This window comes from Calidris pugnax, unplaced genomic scaffold, assembly GCF_001431845.1.
Source record: "Calidris pugnax isolate Ruff unplaced genomic scaffold, ASM143184v1 scaffold615, whole genome shotgun sequence".
In the NCBI taxonomy this organism is placed as follows: domain Eukaryota; kingdom Metazoa; phylum Chordata; class Aves; order Charadriiformes; family Scolopacidae; genus Calidris; species Calidris pugnax.
The window spans coordinates 156,251-180,633 of NW_015091382.1; the positions used below are offsets into that span (position 1 = coordinate 156,251).

General features: G+C 41.8%; 2 protein-coding genes across 2 annotated transcripts in view; one reads left to right on the top strand and one right to left on the bottom strand.

Moving 5' to 3' along the window:
- LOC106899507 (EF-hand and coiled-coil domain-containing protein 1-like) overlaps window positions 1-297 on the bottom strand; it is a 3,267-nt gene extending 2,970 nt beyond the window's left edge. Inside the window, exon 1 of the mRNA XM_014961376.1 lies at window positions 265-297. Coding sequence (XP_014816862.1) covers window positions 265-297 — 33 coding nt within the window. The remainder of the gene's footprint in view (window positions 1-264) is intronic.
- Window positions 298-6,582: 6,285 nt separating this feature from the next.
- Window positions 6,583-21,088, top strand: LOC106899508 (uncharacterized protein KIAA1257-like). The gene is made up of 10 exons (XM_014961377.1): window positions 6,583-6,844; window positions 7,626-7,822; window positions 8,275-8,482; window positions 9,175-9,306; window positions 11,718-11,802; window positions 17,140-17,198; window positions 18,399-18,494; window positions 19,269-19,453; window positions 20,620-20,914; window positions 21,027-21,088. The coding sequence occupies exons 1-10, from the start codon at window positions 6,583-6,585 to the stop codon at window positions 21,086-21,088; spliced, it is 1,581 nt and encodes a 526-aa protein (XP_014816863.1).
- Window positions 21,089-24,383: the final 3,295 nt, after the last annotated feature.

Consider the following 24,383-nt stretch of genomic DNA (forward strand, 5'->3'; position numbering starts at 1 on the left):
CGGGGCCCTGCGGGGTTTGTCGGGGCAAAGCGGGCAGGTGCCGCCCCGCTCCCCGCCTTTGTCAGGAAAACCAAGCTCAAAGTTTGCTTCGGACTTCTCAGCTCATCTCCTCCCTCTTTCCCTTTCCGAGGCCAGCGAAGCGATGCTGTCGCACAACGCGGTTTGACAAGTACCGCCTGCGAGCAAGGAAATGGTCTCATTAAACTCATTAAACTAATCTGCTTAAAAGTTTGTCATCTTTCTGTTCCCTTGGTTTTTTTTCACCTCAGTAGATGTGGTGTCTTTACGGCACGGCATGCCTTTGTTAAGCTGTTGTTTGTGATAGAGATGAATAAAGTTTAAACTGGTTCAGATAGCTGAGCTTTCCAAAGCAGGGATTTTTTTTGTCAGTTCTTGGTTATGGAGTAAGATCTCTCTGAAAATTAGACGTGACTCAAAAGGAGCGCCCACCCTCAACCTGTGCCCCTCGAGCGTGCTGGAAAACCTTCCCTGTGAGCCCTGGCTGCCTTTCCTGCAGGAGCAGCCCACCGATTTCGGAGGGAGCCTGTGTGCAGTGTCCAACCGCTGTTTGTTGAGTGCAGCTACAGTCGGGGAGCAGCAGGAGTGGGGCTGCCCCATCGGCAGGGACACACCACACGCCAGCGGTGAGTGTGGCACCAGCTGTGCCCGAGGTCTGGACAGGGAGGCAAAGTTGGGGTGGTGATAACAGACTCCATTAACAGCCCCGGACAAGGAAAGGTGGTGAATGAACCAGGTCTGGGCTCCATCCAAGAAGTCCCGTTGAGCAGCAGCAGGTAGGGTTGGGGCTGGTGGAAAGGCTACCGTGCAGGTCCATCCAGTAGAGAGGGCAGGGACCAGAGATAGTCACACCTATACATTGCTCAGGGAAGGACAGGGGGTCAGCGCTGGGTGCCGGTGGTGCTCGTGGGCAGGGGGTGTGGGTGGAGGTCCACCTGAGGATGTTCAGGGCAGGGAAGGTGTGCTGGTGTGCTCATGGCCCGGATGCTGCTAACGCTTCCTACAGTTGAATGGGACTGTCAACTGACTTCTGCATGATGTGCATCATCAAGAAAACGCATCCTTTAGAAGGCTGTTGACCTTCCTCTTTACTAAAAGTCATATTTCTGATTATTTTTACGGTAGGCTGGTAACATAAAAAGCTGTTTTGCTGAAGATGTTCTTTTGGAGATCCAGGTTTCCTAAAGATACTCAGTGCTCCACAGGATTAGCCTTCCTATTCTTAAGGGCTGAGTTTTATCCACCAGTGACCTGCTGTTTATTTATTATCCAAAATAGTAGCCTGTTTTGTCATTGTGTGGTCAGTAGGAATCTCCTGTCCAGCTCATGGATTTACTTCTGTTTGGTTTGGGTTTGGTTTTGATGTTTCTTTTGTTTGTTTGAGTTGTTTTGAGATATTCTTGTACCTTGAAGAAAGTTTCTACCATTTTCCTCATAGGAAGAGATGTAGAACCTGTAACGTTTTTGATTGACTTGAGGAGTGACTGGATGAACTGACGGGTTTTTTCCCATGTTTAACATATGCATATATATTCCTTATTCACTCCCATTGCCACGTATACCTATAAAACTTCAGCTTTGCTTAGTCTGATAATGCTGCTAATACAAGAACTTGACTTGGGGTCAAAATGTCTCTGTAATGCAGCAGCAGAGAGACACAGGAAAGACAAAACCATAAACCTGGAGTGTTTTTAGCAGATCCTATGGAAATCCCCATCTGTTACCCACCCACACCAAACCGACTGACCCCAAACACCAACCAAAGCATCATGGCCCTGGAGTTGGCCAATGCAACAATCAAACCTGGGTTTTGCTCTGGCTGGTTTCAATTGTAAAAATGTTTATCAAGTGGAAGTAATTGATTTAAAGGCTGCCAGAGTCTTTCCCAGGCTATAAACGTGTCAGTGTAAATTTTACTTCAGCACCTACAGTTTCTTGGGGGTGTCTCTGGGTGGAAGAGAGGGATTGTTAACTGTGCTGGGGAGCGTTTGGGCCTCAGCTGAACTCCTCGACCAAACCGACGGACCCCAAACACCAACCAAAGCCTCACAGCCCTGGAGTTGGCCAATGCAACAATCAAACCTGGGTTTTGCTCTGGCTGGTTTCAATTGTAAAAATGTTTATCAAGTGGAAGTAATTGATTTAAAGGCTGCCAGAGTCTTTCCCAGGCTATAAACGTGTCAGTGTAAATTTTACTTCAGCACCTACAGTTTCTTGGGGGTGTCTCTGGGTGGAAGAGAGGGATTGTTAACTGTGCTGGGGAGCATTTGGGCCTCAGCTGAACTCCTCGGTGCCCATCTGCTGGGCTTCTGGTTTGCAGGAGTGAGGGACACAAATGACCTGGCAAATCTTGGGCTTTCTGTGCTGTGACTGGAACAGGGAAGTGAGCGTGGCAGAACGGTGTCAGTTCACGTTCACCAAAGTTTCACCTCTAAAAGAAAGCAGATAGCTGATACTAGGAAACCCCCCCAAACCTTTGGTCGTTGTGTGTTCTTTGCTTTTTCAGGAGAAGCTCTGGCTGCTGGGCACTTGGGGTTTGCATCATGTTTCCTTAAAAAAACAACGACCTGACCCTGTACTTTTAAACACCAGACAACTGTGAAAACAGTTGGACCAGAGAAACCTTAATGTCCCTGTAGCCTCCCTGTGACGAGGGGGTTGGGTTTGGTGGATGTAACCTCTCCATTTGCAGCCTGCTTTTCTTCAAAACCAGTCCATTAATTGCTCCACACTTAACCCTTTCTCCAGTGCAGCACTTTGGGTATTGGAGGAATCAAAAATTACTGTCACCATGTAATTACAGTCACTCTTCTATTTGCTCCCAACTGTTGCGAGACTAAGACTTCACTCCTGACGCAGACAAGGTTTGCCTGTTCCCTGACTCATTCTCTAAACCTCCTCAGGCAACGTTTTCTTAAGTATTGAAGGACTTTGTACTAAGTTGTTCCCAGTTCTGGTAGCACACTCCAGTCTCATTTGTGTGGTGGGTTGTCGTTCAGCACACAGAGCCAGCCAGTGCTGCAGGGCTGTGGAAAACTCCCATCTTGCCGAAAGATCACTTCATCACAGTAAAAAAAAAATACATTTCATTCCTTCCAGACCTTCTACTACCAAGGAGAAAAGTGAAAATGTGGTGCTAAATACCTAAAATGTGTTTTCCAAACCCTTTCCAAGTCACACTCTGATGTTATCGATACTTCTAAAATTGTTGTTTCTGAAGCAGTTGCTTTCATAAGGAGCCTCAGAGATGAGTTAAAATAATATTAGCGGCGCGGCGTTGTTCTTGGCGTGTTCTGGAGTTTACTTGCAACTCCAAAAATGTTGGGCGTTGTCTTTTTGTTTGCTGGGTCCGGCGCATTGGGACAGCTCTGTGTACACAGTGAGACAAAGAAGGAAAACTGTGATTAAACATCCCAATCTGTCATGTAGTTCTGCCCCCGCTGCAGCTCACATTTAATGCTCACACAGACGGGACAAAAACATCCCAGTTACAAACGGACGAGAACTGGTGCCTGGAGCCCCTCTTCCCTGAGGGGAAACCCCTGGGGTTAACCAAAAACCTTGCCTAACTGCAACTTGATTTTTATCCTGAGTGATATTAGCAATATTACTAATTACATTGTGGTCTTTCTCAGGGTGTAAACTATTTCAAGGGAAGAAACGATGTGTTACTTGGTCCGCAGAGGAACCAGCTGTGGCTGTGAATAACCAGGTGTTGTGTTTGACATTTCGTAGCTGTTCAGCATCTGGAACAGTTTAAAGGATCCTCTACAGTAATTAGAAAAGAGAACTTTACTGCCTTCAACTGTTATTTAGTGGTGCTCATGGGGTACATGTTTCTTTTTTATGAGCAAATTTTAGAGTAGATGGATGGGGAAAATTGGAAATTAAGCATAATGTAAGTGAGACCAGCATTTGGCTCGTTGAGCCCTGGTCGCTGTGACTCCTGGTGGCTCCAGCTGACCCCTTTGCCAGCAGGTCCTGCGCAGGCTGGGGGGACACAAGTGATCTCAGTCTCTGCTACAAAGTCTTGACTCCTGTTAAGAGTATGTATCTAAATTACTTCAGAAAACTATTTTCCTTCTAAAATATGGATTCCATCATAGTTTCTGCCGTAAATGAGACTGTATGAGACACGTATTACTTAGAGTTGGCCTTTTACAGCACTTTTTCTTCTCAATATTTGTAAATACCAGAGCTGACTGAGTCGTAGTTTCTGCCATAAATGAGACTGTAGATTCTCAAGATAAACACATATTACTTAGAGTTAGCCTTTTTACAGCACTTTTTCTTCTGAATATTTGTAAATACCAGAGCTGACTGAGTCTGTGTGTACAGGTGAGGGAACGGAGTGACTGTAAGGAGCAGATACGAGGAGGGTGATGGAAGCTTCTGCCTTGGTGTTGAGACCCATTTTGTGCCTGTCTGTCCATTCCTGTGACATCTAGAACCTGAAATCCAGTTTGGATGTAGCCCAGTCTGATAGGTACCCACCTGGTGTATCTACAGCACTTTAGAGCTGAGGGCCAAAGAGGAAGACTGGCATCTAGGATTTGCATCCTGACCAAGGTAGGTGTGAAAGAAGCACCAAACTGTTGAATTATTTGAAGATTTAGGTCCTTCTGGGCTTTATGTGCTTTTCAGTTTTGCATGAAACATGCAGGTGCTGTCACTGGGTCTGTCTGATTTACCAAACCCCACTCATGAGGGCAGCAGCAGATACAGGAATCCATGTGTTCTTTTGGTCATGGGATACTCCCTGAAGGCAGTGGCAGATATGGGAACGGCGTGCCAGGAATCCGTGTGTTCTTTTGGTCATGGGATACTCCCTGAAATGGTGAAGCCTTTACCTCTCAGGAAAGTGTTTCATGACAATCATGTTTTATTCCATTGGCATTTTAATTTCCACCCAACTGCTTTTTCTCAGACAATTGAGATGTCAGCCCGAGTTCCTAATGATGGGTTGTGAGACACAATCATGTGGGAAAACAGAGAGAACCAAAATCTGTGAAATTAATCACTCCACCCTTTTTCACCCCCCTGGCGTGAAATATTGTCAAACTAAATGACTAAAGTGGATTAAATGCTGAGCTGTTCACATGAAAAACAGGATGTGGTTTGTGCAAGAAGATGAAATATTTAAGTATTATTTGGTATATAATTGGTGAATTAATCCTGTAATGGTTTTGCTGCTAAGGAAGAGGGAGCTTGGTCTGTAAGTTGTGCCTATGTGGAATGTTCGTTATCGTTTAGGCAATCTGAGTGTCTGCAATGGGAGTTGGTGAAGAATAACTAATGTGCCTGATTTCACACGAGGGGTTTGGTGTGTAGGTAATCCTGTGAGACTCTCTCTGAAAAACATATCTCTCTTTCTGTCTGGTTTATTCTTATTTCTGCTGAGGCATTTGGATGGTCGTGTTCTTCAAATTACTGACAAGTGAACATGCTGAGACATTTTCTTGATTTGGTAGCCGTGTGCATAATTAATTACATACTACCAGTTGTAGACAATCCTTGTCTCATTTCTTTGCCCACTCTACCATGAATATCATCCGTGTTCAGGGCAAGAAAGACAAATATGTGCAGTGAAAAAAAAGCAGGGACACCTCCCACCAGCCGAGGTTGCTCCAAGCCCCCTCCAACCTGGCCTTGAACCCCTCCAGGGATGGGGCAGCCACAGCTTCTCGGGGCAACCTGGGCCGGGCTCTCACCACCCTCACAGCAAAGAATTTGGAGAAAATAATTTAAAAATGAAAGGAAGGTGTAGGCACGTCGGCAAGGAAAGCCTATGCTGTTTGAAGAGCCGGCACTGAGATTTGCAGATGTGGTGAGATGCTGTCACTGAAGTTTCTTGGACAAACTACTGAAGTGGGAGCTTTGGGAACATCCCTGTGCGCTTTGGCTTATTCCACTTTAGCACAGCTTCATAAAAAACCACCTCCCTGGTAGGAGGAACGCTGTGGTGGCTAGCTCGCTGCTGCGGTGGCCACCAGTGCGACCAGCGGCCCAGGGCAGGCTCACTCCTGGTGACGGAGCCAGGTTTAAGGTGGCTTTGGTGGCTCGGGAGTGGCCGGTGTCCGGTTGCCAGGTTGGTAGCCAAGCCCCCAGCGACCGTTGGTGGCCACTGGGCCCAAACAGGCACACAGGGGCTGGCCCGTGTCGCTGGGCTCCCCCGGCGCTCAGCCGCAGGGGCTCCCCCTGCTTCCTAGGAATAAACTCCTTCCGACACTCAGCCTCCCTCTGCAGTTCGAGAAAGGACAGTTTTACAGCCTCAGGTGACATCTCCCCTTCCCGGCGGTTTGGGTGTTGTGTTGCTGTTTGCTGAATGCACTGACGTGTCTTACCCGGCCTTGTCACTTGGGGACTTCGGTGTGGCTTGTCCCTGCGCCCGAAATTTAATCCCTTGGGGTATATATATTACATGTTTTGAAAGCATTTTTGCAATGGGAAAATTTGGACCTTCTCCTGCTACCCCACTTTGGTTATAATAGGGATTTTTATTTCAGCACTAAAATAAAGCTGTTTGTCTTGTTCCGTAGCCTTCGAGTCCAACTGTACATCAAGATGGCAAAGCAAAAGCATAAGAATTCAAATGCTGTGGAAGAAGAGGAGGTGGAGGAAGATGATAAAGAAGAGAATACAGACTTGAATAGGATCTCCCTGGAAAGCACTTTTGAAACTGAAACCCCAGAGGTGGCTGGGGGTGGTGAACATCAGACCCCAGAGGGGGAGAGCAACAGGCTGCCCCTGTCTGAGGAACCGGATGGCTCCCACACTGTCACCTGCACCTTCACAGTGTCACTAGCTGTCCCTGCCCTGCCTACAGGCAAGTACCTAACACAGCTTTTCCTAAGAACCCTTCTTTTATTACTTTGTCAATTTGTGTGGCAGAGCCCTGAATGGTTTAAGGAGATCGTGTCAGAAAAGGTGTTAATTTGAATTTTCCTGGGTAGATTGCTCAGGAAAGTGGCAGTGGGACACTGTTTATCATTGGGTGATTGTCACTAGTGACTGAAAACACTTTCCTGCTGCTGACTCCTCGGCAGTAACAGCTATTCAACTTGATGATCTTAACTGGGGCCTATTAATCAGTCCTTGCCTAATGATGAAAACAAAGGTGGATTTTGGTGTGTATACTCAGCATGGCTAATTATGATTTTGTGTAGTTTAAGGGTGGTATTTTAATTTTAGGAGAAGGTGGCAGCTGATCAAGGGAGGAGGTGTGATTCTTCTGGGTCTGGCAGGAGCAGGTACCTTCAGCCTTCCCTGGAGCAGAGCAGAACTCTGCGGGGGGGAGTCATCTGGGTAATAGGACACACATGCCTTGGGAATTGCCATCACTGGACCTTATGCTGCAGGAACAGAGGACAAAGGGAAGTTCCTGGAACTTTATGGACCATTACGATAGTTAAACCTGGGTCAGAACTGCAGAGTTGGACGCTGGGATGAGTGTTTCATGTTCAGCAGTCACCCGTGTTGAGTCATTTTTCTGTTGTCACACTGGGACGCCTGTCACATTTGGTGATTGCAGAGAGCATTGATTCCCCCTGAAAGTATCACCTTTGACAACGTTTAACACTTCCAAATAATTCTAATATTCTCTCTAGGACAAGAGCGGAAGAAATCCAGTCCCCCTGATGAGCAAGGGAAGACAGGTCAAGCTGATGAATCAGGAGCTGCTCCACGAAAGCAATGTCGCTATCGCACGGAGTGCTTCCTTCTGCCGGATGACCTCGAACCCAGAAAACTGGATTTGGTGGTGTCTGGGGCAGTTGCAAAGCTATTTACAGAATCTGATACCAAGGTAAAAGATATAATAAAAAAAAAGTAATCCAAAATGTCGTATACAGAAGGTGGGAGAATGTTTTCAAATATGGAGTGATGTAGTTGCATGGTGATTTAACAGCTGCTTCGGCTTTATCTGCACACACAGATAGAGAACAAATATCAAGGACAGAACTTGACTCTGCTTGTAAGAGGCCGGTGGATTTCAGAGTATTTTAATTCTATTTTCCTCTAGATTATCAGTTTAGTCGGGATTATAGCTTTTATCTCTCAAGAGCCAACATAATAATATAATAAGTTGAAGGAAACTATCTGTTTTATTAACAACAAAGAAAGAAATGAAATTTATGCCTCTGATCTTTGTTGAGGAGAAAAAGATTTCTAAGGTGCTTGGAGAATTAGTCAGCATGTGATAGGAGTTCTTCAGGACTTGTCAGCTCCTGTAAAGGTTTTCATCTTTTCTTTTAATAGGCTATTACACCCTGGGTTGAAAATGACAAGATGTGGATATCCTGGAGCCATAGTGTTGATATCGATGTCACTAATGAATATCTGATAAAACTGAGAGATCACAAAATATTTTTGCAAATCTGGGATACCAAGGGCAAAGCTTCCTCAAAAACAAAGCTTAGGAAACCAAATGTTATTTCTTCACTAGAAGGGGATGAAGAGGCTGTTGGTAAGTCTAATGCAAACAGGCATGTTATAAAACTTGCCTTGGAATTGTGACTGTACCTATTGGAAAGTTATTGTTGAGATTATTTGACATTCATATGTCACTCCCACTAAAATAATCCCTATTTGTTGGTGTTTTATTGAATACATGAGTCAGTCTCTGAAAATTTTGATGGCAGGAAAATATAATTAGGCCTATAATGTGAACCTTTGAAAACTAGTGAGTTATTTGAGACTGTGGGGTACTAATGGTAGTAACAGACTCATTTTTCAAAGATCGATGTTTCTTTTTGTGGTCCTGAGAAGCAGAAAGACTTGCACAGCCTCGTTGTTATGCTGAGCTTCTTTCCATTTCATCTGCTCCCCCTTGTTGTCTCCCACAACCCCATAACTTGAATCTATCCCTAAATTTTAGCCACACTAGCTTGAAGGTCAGTGGTTTCAAAGACAGCTATTTTATAATTTATAGTTAATTTTTATTAGTTGAGTTTATTTAATTAGAGGAGAGGCACTTTGTTTGGGCTCTTACTGACATGTCCTTAGTAAATACCAGACCACTAAGGAGGAGATGATAGATAGTGGGAAAAGGGGAAGAGGTGCTGTGGAAAAATCATTGCTCCAAATTGGAATGGTCCAACCAGACTAAGCATTGAAGTCTAAACCAGGGAATTTATTTTATTTTCTTTTTCCTGATAGATGGGGTAAAACACACAGTGCTACTGCAAAGAAAATTGTTTGAAGAGAGTCAGCCAGCACCCAGCCGTACCAAACTCAAAGCAGCAAAGGAATCCAAGGCACAGGAGGAGTCCTCAGCCCTTCCATTTGCAGGTATAAGGATATGGAAACTGGAAGGGGCTTAGGGGTGAAGGGGGACAGGCAGTGCAGTGTCACCTGGAGAATGGGTGAGCAGGAACAGGACTGAGGAATCTGCTGAGGGAACAAGGCATTGCAGGAAGACTGAGGGCATCATAGTTAGAATGAGTTTTTAATGGCTTTAGAATAGAATTGGGACAGAAAAGAGATTTAGCTGGCTTACAGAAAGTTTTCAAGGGCATTTTATTATTAATTATTAATTAATAATATTTATATATTTATATAATATAATATGTAGGTATTAATAATATTTATATATTAATTATAATATGTATTATATTAAAAAGCATCGGCGTTTTCTGCTGCTTCATGTTTCTCAGTGATTGAATCAACATCTAGAACCACAAGTTTCCAGATTCTTGCTCTTTCACTGCTGGTGGCCAATATCTGGCATCCGGACACCAGTGGGATCTCAGCTGCATGCACTTTTGTAATCTGGCCTTGCCTTGTGGCTGTTGACAACCTGCTGCAAAACTGCCACAAATAACACCAAACCCTGGCCTTGCTGCATTGTGCGGTAAGAAAAAAGCTAACTTTTGAAATGCTCTTTCACTGAGCAACACAATGACCAGAGCACCATGGAAAAATGTGGTTAATCACCATCTGGGGGCTCGGTTGCATATATGTACCAAAGGGCTGAATTCAAGCAGCGTAGACCTTTTATTTTGGAAATTTCTGCTTTTAGGCAGTTGGCCTTGCAATTTAACTAGTTGTTTTCATAGGAAGTTTGCTTGTTTGTTTCTTTTTGTTTGTTTTTTCCTTAATTTTAGATTTTTATGGTGAAAACAAACCTAAGAGCTAGGCCCTCCCTCTGTGTTATGTCTGTGATTTTGTTAAGTACACAAACAAAAATGGACTTGCCAAGTATTTAGATAGAATTATGCAAAGGGAACCCTTGTTACTGCAGTAAGGTACTGGGAAGTCAGGAGATAATGTGATTTCCTCCTATATCAGCGTGTGGTGCGTGGCTGGTTACACTGTGTTGAGGAGCACTGTGTCACCAGCTTTGGTTGGGTATCTTTTTACATGTTTTTCATTTTTTTCTAATGATTAATGACATGCACCATCGGAGGAGGAGGAGGAGGAGATGAATTCCTGGTGTAATTAGGCTGGCGGAATGCATCTGTACCATCGGAGGAGGAGGAGGAGATGAATTTCTGGTGTAATTAGGCTGGCGGAATGCATCTGTATTTTGGTGGTAGTGCCATCTAGTGATGGGCCCAATACTGAAGTCTGTAGAGGTAGAAAGTGTGTTCAAGGAGATAAAGGACAAGAACAGAGCTTCTGGTTCAGATGAGTGGAAAAATGCCAATGTTTTGCCTACGTGCTAACCCGTTCTGTGTTAAGGAAGAAAGGAAAGTCCTGAAGGGCTCTTTATATTTCTTTGCATTGACTTTGAAAAACTCTGTGCACTGTTACAAGTTGTGTACAAGTACTTGTGCTCTGTGAAACAGGTAAGTAGTTGCAGTCTCCCAATATCCTGCTTATAGCCCGGTGAACACCTACTATTGCCTCGCTTCAGCTTTGCCCACTTCCAGATAATGGCAAGTTTTGTTCTTTATTGTGTGGAACATGCTCAGCTATTCAAGTGCAAATTCTACCTGCCATTCATACAACGTTGATTTGCTCTAATCTCACTGTAATTAAGACCTACATCTCACTGTAATTAAGGCTGAGACATTGTGAGGCTAAGTGTTCAGTAATTAATACTGAAATTTGTGACTGTGGAGTGTTGTTCTGTAATTAAATGACATTTAAAGACAGGTGTAATGTACCATACTTCTGGTATATATAAAACATTGAAAAAATGTCTGGATGTTCGTACATATTGTGTAAGGGATCTGGACACTATTAACATTACCTTTTTTTGATAAGTAGTCACTAGAGTAGCAATTGGAACAGTTTATTAAAATAAATAAGGAAAACTAATGTATTCTCATCTATGCAGTCTTTCATGCATTAAGATTGCCATCAGTATCTACTTCAGTACAGACATTCAGCACTAACAAAATGTTATTTGGGTATTCTCACCTCATTTTTATGACTTCTAAATTCCTAGTTTTGTTTTAAATTGCAGCATGGTAATTACCACAGAACTTATTTTTCTAGGAAATAAAGTATGACTTCGTAATATTTCAGTTTCTCTGAATGATCTCTCAAAGTATCTCAAAGCGGATTGTATTTTATGTATTTTAGGCTTATTCAAACTCATCCTTGACACAGAGACAAAAATTAAATGGATCAGGATTGCATAAGACTTCCCATCATGTTTTCCTAGAGCTTTACAGATGCATTTTCTTAGTCTTACGGGAGTTATCAAAACATAGAAATACTTAATAACAAATGTAAAACCTGTTTTATTTCAGCAGAAGAACCTGATCTGAATGGACGAGCAACATCTGACTGTGCTTCGCCACATCCATCAAGACCAGCTGACTTGCGTGCAGTGAGGTAAGAACGTTGCACTTCTGTTGGGAAATATTCATGTGTTAAAAATATAGTTGAAGATATGTAATTCTTTTTCAGTATCTGTGGGGGTTTTTTAACGTTTTCTGATTATACTGTGGTTTCAGAAGGGGTTAACTACTGCTTTTTGCACCCCTGCCTACTGATTGTAGGAGAGGAACAAAAGCATTAAGATCCCCTGAGATACATCAAGCTTCTTGTGGTGTATTTGGCAAGTGTGAGGTGGTGGCAGAAGTGAGGGGTGGTGTCCAGGGCACCTTATTCTTTGGAATATTGAAGGTAGTGTCAGCAATAACAGCTGCCCTGGGACCTCAGTGAATCAGCTCTGTAACTAGGAATTTGGGGTCACATTACCATCAGGTAACCTTCTAAAGCAATTAAGGTAATCCTTAATTGACACTGCTGTAGTATCATAGTTCCTTATTTGTTCTGCTCTAGTTTTAGGAAGTTACTCACTCATTTGGTTTAATAAGTCGTTTGTTTTCACAGTTTTCAGTGGTAAATTGCTAAAAATCAGCATGTAACATTGTAGAAAAGGTTAGAGGGTTCAAGAGTTGAGAAACATTAAAAAATACATATTTTCTTGGGTATTATTCATAATGGAAATCTTTGCACTTGAAATAGAAATTAATCCTGAATAGGCTCTATCTCAAATACATCATCCAGAATGTCATCTAAAAAATATAAACTCTTAAATTGCTTTCTTAAAGTTACCATTTTGTTTCTAAAAAATTAATCGGTGATAGCGCGTTAACAAATGCACTCCTGTACTCTGTGATGTGCTTTCTCTTTTTATGCTGCTAAGCAAGTTTAAGAATTTCTTGTGACTTAGTCAGATTGTTACTCTGCTCAAAAGATAATGAAGTCAATGAAAGGCCTCTTAATGCCTTCAGCACAAATTCATGAGCTCAGCTTTCCAGATGGATGTTTCTGAGTGTTTTGCATGAAGCAAGAACACTACTGTTGCTGGTGAGTGCATCCGTCAGGGGATCCTGCCGTTCCCTGGGAGGGGTTTGTGTGGCAGAAAGAGAACACATGTTTGTAGAGATGAAGAAAATCAGCAAGAACACTGAATTGCACATGGCAGCAAAATCTTCAGTTTATATCAGATAGTTTTCATTTAAGTGCAATACCATCTTTTAAAAAAAAACATTCTCCCAGTGTTTGGGAAGTGCAGGCACCTTGCTTTAGGTTCCTAGCCTGCATTCTTCAGAGCTGCTACAGACCAGATGCTTCATAGAATTATAGAATGATTAGAGTTGGAAGGGACCTTAAAGACCATCTAGTTCCACCCCCCTGCCCTGGGCAGGGACACCTCCCACCAGAGCAGGTTGCTCCAAGCCCCCTCCAACCTGGCCTTGAACCCCTCCTGGGATGGGGCAGCCACAGCTTCTCTGGGCAACCTGGGCCAGGCTCTCACCACCCTCACACCAAAGAATTTCTTTCTAATATCTAGTCTAAAGCTCAACCTCTATCTGTTTAAAACTGTTCCCCCTCATCCTATGGCTCCCCTCCCTGATCCAGAGTCCCTCCCCATCCCTCCTGTAGCCCCTTCAGGTACTGGAGGGCCATGATAAGGTCTCCTTGGAGATTCCCTTCTCCAGACTGAACAACCCCGACTCTCTCAGCCTGTCCTGGTGCTTCTTCAACCAAAGTGCTGTTTTGTAACATTTGAGAGAATCTTGATTTTTAATCAGTAGTACAGCCTTTGCTGATTGAGCTATTTCCTTCTGCATTGTATTTTTTAATATGAGAGTAAGTATCATGTGATTGCATGGCAAAATAAAATGTGGCCCAGTGAGACTTTGTAACGGCTCGAATCAGTTGGGCTGCTCTATCTTATATATCTGTTTCTGATAACAGAAGTGGAAAAAACAGCCTCCAGAATGGAATTTTATTTGTTAAGGGCTTATGGGAGGAGATACTCGATGCAAATGTGATTTGGTGGTGTTGAAACTAAGTAGGGTTTTAACTCCAAAAATAGCAGTGGTGAAACCTCGTTTCACTCAGAATGGGAATTGTTGCTGCTCTGTGTCCTGTGAGCGTGTCCTTTCTGCTCAAGGATGGCTGTCCAGGTTGGGACTACTTAGTGTAGAACTCCAAAGAACCTTACTTTGGACTTGCTCTGCATTTCAGAAGCATCTTTATTGCTGAAGTATAAGGATATTTGAAAGATATTTGTTCAATTTAAGTCTAAAAGTGTGGCTCCTTATGCTGCTGCTGTTCCCTTGCATGTGTTCATATTATCTGTCATGCCAGGAACAAAATTCTGGTGAAACAGGAACAAATGAGATCAGTATTTTGCAAAATTAGGAGCATGTGTTTAGTCTTCATGCAAGCATAACTTTTGCTACAGATTAGTTGGAACAGAAATCCTTTTTAGGTAGAAATATTGTAATAGTTTTCAAAAAAAAAAAAAAACCACCAAAATCATTACTGGAAACTTATTTAGAGGTGTTACAGTCTAATGACACAAGAGCTGTGCGAGAATATTTATCAGGGTATTAGTTCTTCTGGGAAAATCCTACCTCTTCAAAGTGAAGCTCCGACAGGATAAAATGAATTAATGCTGTATCTGTACGTACATTTTCACTTCTATTGTGGGTGTGGGGATGGTTTTTCTAACTTGGTCTTCAAAGAGCTATTGTTATTGGAATGGTTGTTGTACATCCCTACTGCTCTTCCATGTACCTGAACATTCTCACTTCTGTTGTGGGTCTGGGGATGGTTTTTCTAACTTCATGTTCAAAGAGCTATTGTTATTGGAATGGTTGTTCCTTGTGGGGGACGAGCGAGTTACCTGACAGGCAGCCTACCTGTTTATTCTAAAAGTAAATCTGAGATTCAGGAAGTTATATTTTACCAATTTGATTATTGGCAAAAGTTTTGCTGCTCTTTTGTGCACCTGGAAAAGAATGTTTTTTTCCCAAAGAATCAGCTTCCTTCTTCCCTCATTTGATGTCAGAAGCCTACAGCCAGGAAGTATGATAGTCACAATAATTGTATGCTGCATTTCTTCTCTCAAATTGGTTCCAGAAGAATCCGTAACACTGCAGTAAGTGTGACCTGATACCCTCTGTGCCTTTGCAGTCTGCACTGGGGGGCTTCCCAACAAACCCACCAGGAAATTCCATGTTACCTCCCTGAACTCCACACTGCAGTTTCCTTCATCTGTCCCCAGCACCTGGAGGTTGCTATCTATAGTGATGGTCTCTGGGGTCTCTGATTCTTTGCAGGGATTTTTCTTTTTTTATTGAGGCAAATGGAACAGCCTTGTTGGTTATAGTTTTAGCACGTCTGGTTTTTTTCATAGGATGATGGTTTACTTATAAAACCACATGTACAATTTTTTTTTTTATTTAGATTTTTTGTTCCCCAAGCAATTATTTTGGCAGTCTGTCATTCACTATTTTGGCAGTCTGTCATTCACTACTTCGCTAACCATATATTAACTATTTTGACTGCATGTTTTTATAGGAATACCAAAATCTCAGAAAGCTGTATGCTTAATGTTGATCACTTTTAGTGCTGCAAAACCACGCGACCAACCTTCTCTCTCCCCGCTCCCAGCTGTTACTGTGATCTTTTTTGAGCTGTCTCTGAGGATAGGTAGAGTTATTTGGGAAATGCTTGGCTTAATCTGCGTAATGAATTATTATTTTTAGTGCCATAAATATACACTGCTTCAAGCTTCACAGCCACAGCCGTGATTCATTGCTGACTGCATGGACGCCTGTCTGAATTCAAATGATGTTTGTGAAGCAGCTGAGGGACTTAGACCTCTGAGATTAAAACTCCTGGGAGGAGGAGGAGGAAGAAGAAAGGATGTTTGAAAGATTTAACGCCAAGGATAAAGGGAAGATGTTGCATGTAGTAATAAAACTGAGAGAAAACGCTGTAGATTGAATATGATAATCTGGAGACAATATTCATCCCCAGAAATCCTTACAGAGCTCGAGGGGCAGTGGTCAGGGAGAGCTGTACTTTGTATCCCAAGGTCACACTCGCAGGTGACATGGGGTTGTTGTAGTCTATGTTATTAGCAATAAAATGTTTGTTACATTAAAATCTTAAAAAAAATAAAAAAAGAAGCCATAATATATGTGTTATTTGTTATTTAAACACTGTGCCTCTCAACACATCATAAATTTATTTTCAAACTGCTATTATTATAAATCACGCCTATAGAGCTAAGCAAAACAGCGAGCAGGTTTTGTGACTACTGCTGTAAGAATCTGGACAGACATTGTATTTCCTGGAACCACATATAAAATCCTACCACTGGTTCTGTCACCCCCTTGTGAGGAGTCTCCAGGGCTGAAGGCATTCTTCACAGAGAAAACTGTGGTGTGTCTTGTACCACTGCCCTCCAGGTACAATCTATATCCGCGATCTGAAGGCAGGGGCAACCAGATCATTTATTCAAGAGATTTAAAATGCAGTGAGATTCATCTCTGTTAAACAGCCTTTTCTGTTGTTTCCGATTAATAGTCATTTTCCAGCAGCAATAATATGTCAAATTTGTAAGGAGCTTGTGTATTTTAGGGAATAAAATGTGTGATGTCTTGTGGGGAACCGTTTACAGCAGTGGCTGGTATTACAAAGCTTGGGACCCTTGTTACTGCTGAAACTCAGTGGCACCATTTTCCCCCTAAGAAAGCAGTTGCTCCTATAATAGAGGAAAACTATTAACTCTAGATTTCTGGTCTGACTGTAATTATATGACAGTGTATACCTAATGTGAACAGCAAGGGAACAGACAGATTTCTCTTTCCTCAAAAAGCAAAGCAGAAGGACAGAAAAATCTGTAAGTAAGGTATTGTTTTCCTTTATGCATCTTTTCAGGTACTTGGTTTTAGATTGGATGTTCTTCACGGAAAGGGTTATCCAGCATTGGACTGGGCTGCCCAGGGAAGTGGTTGAGGCACCATCCCTGGAGGTGTTCAAAAGCCGGGTTGACCTGGTCCTCAAGAATATGGCTTAGTGGGGTTTTTTTCGTTGTGGTTTTTTTTTTTTATTGCTTATTTCTTATTTATTTTTTTGCCAGAGTTAGGTTGATGGTTAGACTAGATGATCTTTAAGGTCCCTTCCAACCTAGGTGATTCTATGATTGGTTTCTTACTTGGAAGAGAAGGACCATGTACCCTGTTGATGCCCTTCTGGGATCTCCTTTATAGTCTGGCAATTGAGCTCTTTTAGACTTGAAATATTTTTTTTTTAAAAGGACATGTTTTGGTGGAGTCATTAGCATGGCAGGGATTTATTATTTTTGTTTATTTTCTGCTATTCTTAAATAACTTCATATCTTTTTAATGGTTTCAGAAGTGTGATGTTTGCAAAAATTCTGACACGTGAAGCAGACAAAACAGCCACCACGAATGGTGAGTTCTGCATGGAACTATGGATTTGAAAAGAGAGACACAAAATGCTGTATATCTTTTTTTTAAAAAAAAAAAAAAAGTTCAAGACTAAAACAAAGAAAAAAAAGAGTTCTGGGACCTATGCTTTAGTCCTGGCTCTGCCATGAGCTTTCTATGTTTCTTCTGAAGCTAATAAAACCTTGGTTTTCAGTTCCCTGCGTTAGTAGTGCAAAGCAGGGGTGATGGTGGGCCTTTCCTACCACTTGGAGTGTTCCAGGGGTGAAGTGATGGATATTTGCAACGATGAAATTTGTAATAGGGTTAAAGAGTAATGTTGGAGCTAAAATAATTCTTCCAACTGCAGAATTATCAAGCTGTGGATGTTTCTTATCACTTTCATCGCTTTTTCCACTAGAGGCCAGGTTTTGATCTGTGATTTACAGTCGGTTTTTATTTCCTGTCCTTGTTCATTATAAGAAATGAAAACCCACAGCCCCGCTGAGTGATATTTTGCTTGCTCATCTGTAGCTTCCAATTGACAAAGGCCCTATAAAAGATGGGAGGAGATAATAAAACTGCAACAACGGATGCTAGAGCGTGTATGAACTCAGCCATGGTAAATAGTGTGTGTTTCTGGCCAAAGGCTGGATCTGGGTGAAAGGAATTTTGGGAATAATTGCTCAGCATCTAAGAAAATGACAAATATTAATGAGTTTTATCTTCATGGTATCCTTGTGAAGGAAAGGAATGGCAATATTCCTGTTATAAAATACAGGTTTCTGGAAGCAATAGAGGACATATCACAAAGAGTACAGTATATGTGTCAAAATGTATATATGCAAGGGAAAAAGAGTAAGGTGGCAAAGATAAATTTAAATTTGGTAATTCCCTGAACTTCTAATGCTTGCTGCTGCAAATTTAACTTCCTTGTGAAGTAGGGATTTTATAAATATGTATTTTATATATATGTATATATATATACACAGACATACATCTATGTGTGTGTGTATATATATGTGTATAGTGGACTATGCAATGGAATTTTGAGCATATTGAAATAGTAGCCTAAGCTGGCGTTAAAGTGTTTAATCGACATCTTTTCCTAAGGACAATGCTGAATTATGCCATCTGCTGTGTTAAATTTTAAATTATTTCTTGCATTAATTTGCAACAAAACGTTTCCTCCTTCCTGCTCAGTCCAACTCTGCCTTCCATCGACAGGTACAAGGGGTTCTGGCCGTAAAGGGAACATTGAGTCTCCCGTGGAAAATCCTGACGTGGCTTCCCTGCAGCTGGACCTCATGCCTCTGCTCGCAGGTACTGTCCAGGGCTCCTCCTCTGCAGGGTCAGCTGGCTGGAAAATGGCTAGAAAGAGCCAGAAGATGAAATTCCCTAGGGATACAAGCTGTCTGGTTAAGAAAGATGAGGGATTTGGTTTTGGTCTGGGGGATGTCTGCGCTCTGAAGGGCTGGATGTCAGAAATAACTGCATTGTAGCTCTCCACCAGCACGTACACCTGAGTTCTTGTATCCTGTTTGATTTAGAATGTGTTGGAAGTGAGATATTGGTCAGAGTAGAGAGGGTTATTTCTGTTTTGGTTTTTTTTTTTTGCCTGTAACTACATTAACATTCATTATAAATGTATGTTGTCCTATTTTTGTGTGCAGTGAGTTAAGTCCCCCCTTTGTTCTGTGCACGCAGACAGAAATAGGGCTGTGTCATGTGGCTGCTGACTGTATGCATGTGGCAAAGCTGTTTGCAGAGAGACCAGTTTGTTTAAAGGTGCTTCTTTGCCTTTAACGAGAAGTTTAATTATGATTAAAAGTCTCTGAACCGCTTTAATTTTTGTGTTTATGCAAACTGTATATTGCAGCTTCAAAAAGAAGTAAACTTTCAGCAGTTAGCCCAAGTTGGGGTTCTGACACTCTTTGGGGGCTACTGTAAAGGACAGATAATATTTGAAGCTGTTAAAGCAATACTTTTGTTTCATTTTAATGCAAATTCAGTGGAGATTTGAATTAATTGAATCAAATATGGGTGCCTTGATGGGTTTGCTTCTATAACAGTATTTAATCTTGTATGTTTAAAAAGGTGAAAAATCGGTGATTGGTCATCTGGAAGAGAACAATCCTAAAGTTTTAGATGCTTACATGACTTTCACTGTGGAAACACCTCTTCTCTCTGAGAGACAGAGACGTGAATTGAATCCGCTCGTGATAAGGATTAATTCTGCTACCTGCCTCCCAAACACACCTGTGCCAATCCAGGTGCTGCAGGTAACATTTACTGCTGCTTCGGGCTGAAAGAATCACCTTCTTACCCTCAAGGAGCTTTGCTTACAATATGGGCATGATGTTAGAGATAACTTTCCTTATTAGTAGAAAATTGGAGAATCTGACTGATGTATTCCCTGAAAAACAGCGATCCTTGTGTTTTCCAAGGGCAACAATTTATATATAATCATCCCATTTTAATTTCTGCACAGCGGATCTTGAGTAAACCAGAGAAGAAGCTCAGTTCAGTTGCAGCTCTATGTTGTTTGAAACAATTTGCTGACAAGTCAGGGCAATATTATTTAACTTGAAAAACCAGCGAATGTGCCACATCTTAAAAAACGCTGTGCACAAAAAGTTCTATATTGGTGAGAATATAGTTTAAAGTTTTGGTCTTATATTTGTAAATATAAGAGGTGAGTTAGAAAATATATTCTCTTGTCAAATGACTGCATTTTTAGGCTTAAAGAAATGCTATTTTAAAAAGAGGTTTTTTCCTGAGTATTATGTATTGTTGATGTGAAAGTGAAATTAAGGTCAAAGACCTTTGATTTCAGGAGCTATTTTGTTGATCCCTGTCTGAAGTGGAATTGTAAGGGAATAGTACATGAAAGATCTGGTCCCAGTTGCATCAGCATTAGTGATTTGATATTGTTTTTGTGAAAATGATATGGTAATATAAAATAATGAATGAACCCCCTTGTTTGCTTCCCCAGATTTGTAAACAAATGGTCAATGATGGAGATCATACGGCCCATTCCCTACAGTATCTCTGGCTACTTGTTGAATTTCCTAACTTACAGCTATAGGCATTTTATTTTGGGCCTTGAATCCTACACCTATGAATGAATAGGGAGAAACAAAAAGGGTCTTGGAGTCCTTGCAGTCCCCAGCACGCTCCCTTAATGACCTAGAATCAATTAGAGTTTTTCAAATGTACTTGGAAAGCTGAGAACAGGCAAATGAAAGGGACAGTATATTACCAAAAGCTGGGATTCAGGCCTGTAGAACGGCCTCTTTACTGCCTTGGAAGACCATAGTTTGTGCTATGAAGGACATCCATAATACTTCATTTACTAGAAAAGCCAATTGTTCTGTGAGGTTAAAAATAAAAAGGAAAAAGGTTAACCCTGCAAATACCTGTTTCTCCTCATTTTTCTGTTCTTTAGAGACTGTGTATTCCCACCTACTGCAAATACAAGTTTCATAACTTTCCACCTCATCAAACTCATGGACAAGTCCATGGAACTCACGTCTACTTTAAGGACATTAATGTACTGCTAACGGGGACGATGAAACCTGGGGAATTGCAGAGGTGTCTTAGAGGTCCACCTTTGGAGATTGAAGTTCACGACCGGGATAGAAACATGGAAAACAACATAATAAAGCCCTGTTTGTTTGGGGAAGATGAAGCAGATGAGCACGTGGGCAAGGTGAGCTTCCTTGCTTGCAAATCCACAAGCTGTAATTCTTCCACAAAGAACCAAGTGTGGCACCCACACGGGGTAGCTAAAGTCAGTCTAACTGATTTATTGTTGGATAAAAAGCACTTGACTATCACTGCTCCCATTCGTAGCTGCTCAGCTCCAGATACAGCTGCTTTTGGTGAGGAGGATAAAAAAAAGACAGAATCAGTGAGTAGTTCTTCCCCACTGCCTATGGGAGATTATCTAGAGTCAGACTCACTTTTGAAAGTGAGCGTGGAAATAGCTGTGCCCTTGGGAATGCAAGCAGAAAGCGCTGATGCTCAAGTCACAAATTGCCCATATGGTTGTATAATCTACATTTTTGACTGCAGTAATTCATCTTTATTACATGATTTGGTGGAAGAGATTACAGAAATCAATGCTAAAGCCCTCCAGCTGGACTGCTATCCTGCACACTCCATCGGAATGGCTCTTGCTGCATCAAAACTGAAAAGCACAGTTGAGAAACTTTCCGAGTTGGATATTGTTACTGGTTTTCACTTACTGGATGGAGCAACTCATCTCTTTGTCTTGGAGGGATTAAAAGACAAAGCAATCAAGAGACTATGGGACAGACACTCTGAAAGGTAGGAGAGTTTGAGGTTTTTCATCAGTTATTTCCTTAGATTCAGAGATTTTAATTTGATTTATACCTCCCCTATCCCTTTCTATACAATGATATATGGGCAAGTACATAGCTGAGAAATCTATGTGGACTTAATGGATATGAGTCCCAGCGGCTGCTTCATTTGAGGCATAATCATCTCCTCTTCATCACGTTACATCACCCATCATCCATGTAAAAATGACAAGGATGGCAACATGTACTTTTTTTTTTTTTGTTAAGCTGCTACTTGGTTTGGGGAAACAGCACTATAACCTGCCATTCTAAATAATAACAAAAATACTTAATGGGATCTAAACCAAAAATAGTCACTATGAGCAAGCTGGACTTCAAGCTGTTTCTTCTTTTGAGTTTAGGGGAAAATGTGACAAATTCAAAGTGAGTGTCTCCCTCAAATTTTATGCTTAATAAATAATTGATACTTTTTCCGGCGCTGTAGCATGTTGTGAAAGGTTAAGGCTTTCCTGTGGTGTTTTGTTGGTTGTTTTTTTTTTTAAATGCAAGCCACTTCATTGCAGTTACTGAAATTATTTATTGCATGAAAAGTTGTCTCCTGGCAGTGCCTAGACTGAAGCTTTGTTTCACTGCTGCAGAATGATTTTTGGTAGTTGTAGTAGAAGTATTTCTATAATGCCTTTGTGGCTACAATAAGGCTGTTAAGGGGCACAACACTGTTGAAACTGAGGGGAGCTTCCTTTCACATGTTTGCCACGTGGCTTAAACCATATGCAACTCAGCTTTGTCGTGAGAGTTTTTATATTTTCTTTACAATATTTTGTCCAAGGTAATTTTTTTCAGGCCAGTGAAAAAATTTCACTTTTTTTTTTTCAGGCCAGTGAAAAACTTTCTGTGAAGTCAAGGCTGTAAGAGGTTCCATTGAAAGGACAAAAGCAAAGCAGTGTCATTAGAGAGAGTAATTGTGGTGCAGAACTGAGGAAACCCAAGATATGGGCTGATTGTTTTAACGTTGTTGTTGGGGTACTTTGTTACAGGACTTACAGTCGGGAAGATGGACAACTGGAAATACTGTATAACTCAGAACTCTCTTTCCATCAACGCCTCTATACGGACCTGGGAGCGATCTTCTATCACTTCTGCCTCTGCCAACCCCTCTTCACCATAACAAAGCACCCTCTGCTCTATGTCAGAGGGGTGGTTCCTTCGGCGTGTTTCCAAGCCTTGTCCAGGTATGGCTCCTCCAGATTCACAGGCAAGACATTACAAAATGAAACGTTGGCCAAGTAGAGTGAATATTTGAGACAAAAAAAATAGGACTGTTGGATATCTTTCCCCTGATGAAAGCAGTCTGTGGGCCTGAATTGCCCATAAGGGCAATTCAGGCCCACAGACTGCTTTCATCAGGCAATGCCCATCTGGGCAATTCAGATTTTAGATGAGGGATGGTGAGGCAAAAAAGCTTGGTTTTCTAACTGTGGACACAGTGGTGACTTGGTATTGGTGAGCCCGCTTTTGGTTTGGGCAGGAGATTACAATTTGTAAAGAAGAGAGGTGTATCAGTAGGATAGCACATCAGAAAATATCTGAACATAATTCAGATAGAAGAAAGAGAAAATTCTGGTGTCAGAAGCACCAGCTGGGAAGGATTTACTTCTCTCCCTGGTTCTCATAGAGGTGGTGCAGGATGGAGGAAAGGAAGAGGCCAAATAGGACTTGACGGAGCCAGAAAGTCACTTGAATTAAGTGGGGAATTCCAGAAACTATCTTCTCATGGTAACTAGAGAAAGGAAGAGTTTTGTGAGAGTTGGGGTGATATGTTTCCTGTTCCTGGCTTTTTGTTTGATTTATTTTTATGATTCATTGCTGGGTCTCCGCCAGGCTGCTCACTTTGTCAGTGTGCAGGTATCCACAGCTGTTTGCCTTAAAGCATCTCTGACGTTACATCTCGTGAGATGGATTAAGGAAAAAGAAAGTGGGTGAAGTCTTATGTGCAAATCTCTATCTATCTATCTATCTGTTTTAAAAATCTCTGAAAAAAATTCTACATGGTCTCTTTGTGTGGTTATTTGTAAATTAAGACGCATCTATTGAGAGGTAGAAAAAGGTACCATCCATCTTTGGTATGAGGAACTTGGGCTCAGAAAGCAGACATGAGCTGTGATTGCTTGCTTTCTTACTGGCTTGTGTAGATTAACTTCTGAGCTGAAATCCTGCCAAGCTTATTTGAAACGAATGGGGACATTTAGTCTTGAGACAAGAGTGAATGTCTCCTAGACATTAATCTGATTTCATAAAACGATTTAGGTATGTGCTGGCAATATTTGAGGTATAAAATAAAATAATGCTGCTTGTTTTAGATACTTGGTAGTTAATTTTCTTGTCAAATTTCATTGTAGTATCTCCAGTCTAAAAAAAAAAAATTAAATTAAATCAGCAGGTTGGCTGCTGTGCACAACTTGCTAGATGGCTGCAGCTCAGGCTCCTGCAGGGAGAGTGAAGGTTTCAGGATGGCGGGGATAATTTTAAATGCAGGGGGTCATTTTTCCACTAGGGAGAGGTGAAGCTGCAGGAATGATCGCTATATTTCAGTGCACTCATCCCTATAAAATCAAAGAGAACCTTGGTAAAAGCATCTTTAGTGGCTGAGACGATGTCCTTGGAGACAGCAGCTCTTTCCAGCAGCCCACCCTCACAGAGGAGTGAGTCGTGTCTGCCAGGCTTTGGGTGTTAGTCCTTGTTGCCATACCCCCTTGCTGTGCTTGGAGTTATTCAGAGAAATACAGATAAATTCTTCACTGCAGTACACAGACTGTGACTGTGTTCAAAAGCAGTCTCTAACTTGCAGAACTCCTGGTTTGTTTTGTTAGTTTTTGGTTTGCTGCAG

Excerpts from the sequence above, each read along its gene's own strand:
- LOC106899508 (XM_014961377.1), top strand. The coding sequence starts at position 6,583 with ATGGCAAAGCAAAAGCATAAGAATTCAAATGCTGTGGAAGAAGAGGAG. Across the intron at positions 9,307-11,717 it reads CTCAGCCCTTCCATTTGCAG|CAGAAGAACCTGATCTGAAT; the intron begins GTATAAGGATAT and ends GTTTTATTTCAG. Across the intron at positions 11,803-17,139 it reads GCTGACTTGCGTGCAGTGAG|AAGTGTGATGTTTGCAAAAA; the intron begins GTAAGAACGTTG and ends TAATGGTTTCAG.